Below are 2,693 nucleotides of genomic sequence, written 5' to 3'. Positions count from 1 at the left end.
CCTTTATTCAATCAATCAATGAATCAATCATTCATTCTTTTCTCCAACCAGTATATACTTAGACCTACTATGGGTTGGGCAACTTCCTCAATTCTACAACTGCTGAGTGAACAGGACAGATAAAGCCTCTATTGCATGTACAGAAAACACCATTATCACAACCTAAGTACAAAAGAGTGAATATAAAAAAAAAATTTATTTATTTTTTTTAATATAAAAACACCATAAAAAATGGTCCTTCCCCAGTAAGGAGAAGTTGAACCATAGTCACAGTTTTATGACACAAGGTTTCTTAGTCTTTTTGATTTCTCTAGCATTCTGCCCTGGAAAATTTTATCTTGACCATAGGGCATTTCTCCCATGCTGAATATCCTACTTTCTTTCCTGAATTTTGTGACTTCCTGTTTACCTGAATTTGTCCTAGGTTCTGGCAATGAAGAACAGCACTCCATCCTCTGACTTTATCCTGCTGAGGCTTCTAGTGAACAGTCAGGCTGCAGGGATTGTCTTCACAGTTATCCTTGCTATTTTCATGGTGGCTGTAACTGCGAATTTGGTCATGATATTTTTGATTCAGGTGGATTCCCGCCTCCACACCCCCATGTACTTTCTGCTCAGCCAGTTGTCCATCATGGACACCCTTTTCATTTGTACCACTGTCCCAAAGCTTCTGGTTGACATGGTGTCCCAAGAGAAGACCATTTTCTTTGTGGCCTGTGGCATCCAGATCTTTCTCTACTTGACCATGATTGGCTCAGAGGCCTTTCTTCTGGGCCTCATGGCCTATGATCCCTATGTGGCTGTCTGTAACCCCCTTAGGTACCCAGTCTTGATGAATCGCAAGGTGTGTCTCCTTCTGGCTGCTGGTGCCTGGTTTGGTGGCTCTCTTGATGGCTTTCTGCTCACCCCCATCACTATGAATGTCAACTATTGTGGCCCCTGCAGTGTCAACCATTTCTTCTGTGAGGTCCCTGCGGTTCTCAAGCTGGCTTGTGCAGACACATCCTTGTATGGAACGCTGATGTACACCTGCTGTGTACTCATGCTGCTCATCCCCATCTCCATCATCTCCACTTCCTACTCTCTCATCTTGTTAACTGTCTACCACGTGCGCTCTGCAGAAGGCCGGAGAAAAGCCTTTACCACTTGCTCATCCCACTTGACCGTTGTCAGCATTTTCTATGGGGCTGCCTTCTACACGTATGTGCTGCCCCAGTCATTCCACATCCCCGAGCAGGACAAGGTAGTGTCAGCCTTCTATACCATGGTCACACCCATGCTCAACCCCCTGATCTACAGCCTCAGGAACAAGGACGTCATGGGGGCATTTAAAAAGGTATTTGTGCGATGCTCATCTGCTCAGAAAGTAGCAAAAAGTGATGCTTAGAGATTCAACAAGAGGGATGGTCTTTCATCATTTTTTTCCCCCCAAGAATCGCCTCCATGTATCCTGTTTCTTCACAGATTATTTCGGCATCTGTCAAAGAGTACTTAGTATTGGAAATTAAGACAATTCATCCTGTCTGGATTATTCTGGGGTAGAAAGATGTTTCATCAACTACACAGAGATTTTTTTGGATAATTATCAAAAATTGCTTCCCACTTAGTAAGTTAAAGGATTAATCTTGTGTTGATTCTTGCCTCCAAGAGGAAAAAGCAAAACACACACATACATAAAACAGATATTAGAATTTACAGAGTCGCCTTTTATTCTGAACTATGTCTCCTTCATAACTGACTTGGCATTAAACATACAAACAAAAATCCCCTCCAACACTACTGAATTTTTAGTGCCAAAATCTATGTGATTATTATAATAGCAATAAAGCATAACAATAGCAACCTGCATGTAACAAAGAACTGAAACCACACAAATTTTAGCCATATCTTTTATTGTTGAAATTTTGCAAAGCTCTGAGATCACCTTTGTATGTCCTGATCTGAATATAGCAACTGACACATACTAGACCACAATAAGTAGTGGATGAATTGAATTGAACCTGCTGAATGAATGTATGGGTGACCAAGGATCAGACACCTTTTCAAAGGAATAGACTCTGTCTAATATTTAGCATCAGAGAGAAGCACTGTACCGCCTTCTGTGTTACTATGCAATAGTAGGAGAGCAGATGAAGCAAGAGCCCACCCTGGAAAAGGACTTCATCATTTCACAGCTCTGTGTAATCCCCCAACACACTTGAAGGCAATTTGAGTTTTGCTTGAGTGAGATGGGAAATCCTAGAAGAATTTTCAGATGAGGTGTGACAAGACAAGATTTCCATCTGTAAAGGGATTACTGTGGCTATAGTGTGAAGAATAGAGGAGGGAGCATGTTGGATAAAGGAAAACAATGTAGGAGAGATCTCCAAGGTGAAAAATTAAGATGGCTTGGAGTAGAGTGGAGTAGTAGAGGCAGATTCTGGAAATGATCTGGAGGACTAGCTAACAGGATTTAGCTCATGGATTGCACGTATACTGGGAGAGAAGGTGGAATGAAGGATAACTCAATGGTTTGGGCCCAAGTGGATGGAAAACAGAATTTCTATTTACTGAGATTTGGAAGACTGCTAGAGTGGCAGGTTTGAGTGGGAGAAATCAAGAATTCAGTTGTTAACAAGATAAGTTTTAAACATTTGTTACATGATTAACTGATACTTCAAAAAGTCAGCAGCCAGGAGTTCAGATTATAGTCC

The 2,693-nt window shown here is 41.5% G+C and overlaps 1 protein-coding gene across 1 annotated transcript; it reads left to right on the top strand.

Annotated features, from left to right (window-relative positions):
* Nucleotides 1–409: 409 nt before the first annotated feature.
* LOC100670759 (olfactory receptor 2T11-like) lies at nucleotides 410–1,734 on the top strand. Its single transcript, XM_064279342.1, has one exon. It carries the CDS (start codon nucleotides 434–436, stop codon nucleotides 1,385–1,387), a length of 954 nt encoding a protein of 317 aa, XP_064135412.1. The 5' UTR covers nucleotides 410–433; the 3' UTR covers nucleotides 1,388–1,734.
* The last annotated feature ends 959 nt before the right edge of the window (nucleotides 1,735–2,693 follow it).

Source organism: Loxodonta africana, chromosome 2, assembly GCF_030014295.1.
Source record: "Loxodonta africana isolate mLoxAfr1 chromosome 2, mLoxAfr1.hap2, whole genome shotgun sequence".
NCBI lineage: Eukaryota > Metazoa > Chordata > Mammalia > Proboscidea > Elephantidae > Loxodonta > Loxodonta africana.
This window is presented reverse-complemented; position numbering and strand designations above follow the sequence as displayed.

What these genes read in the sequence shown, in the direction of transcription:
- LOC100670759 (XM_064279342.1), top strand. Translation starts at nt 434, where the DNA reads ATGAAGAACAGCACTCCATCCTCTGACTTTATCCTGCTGAGGCTTCTA.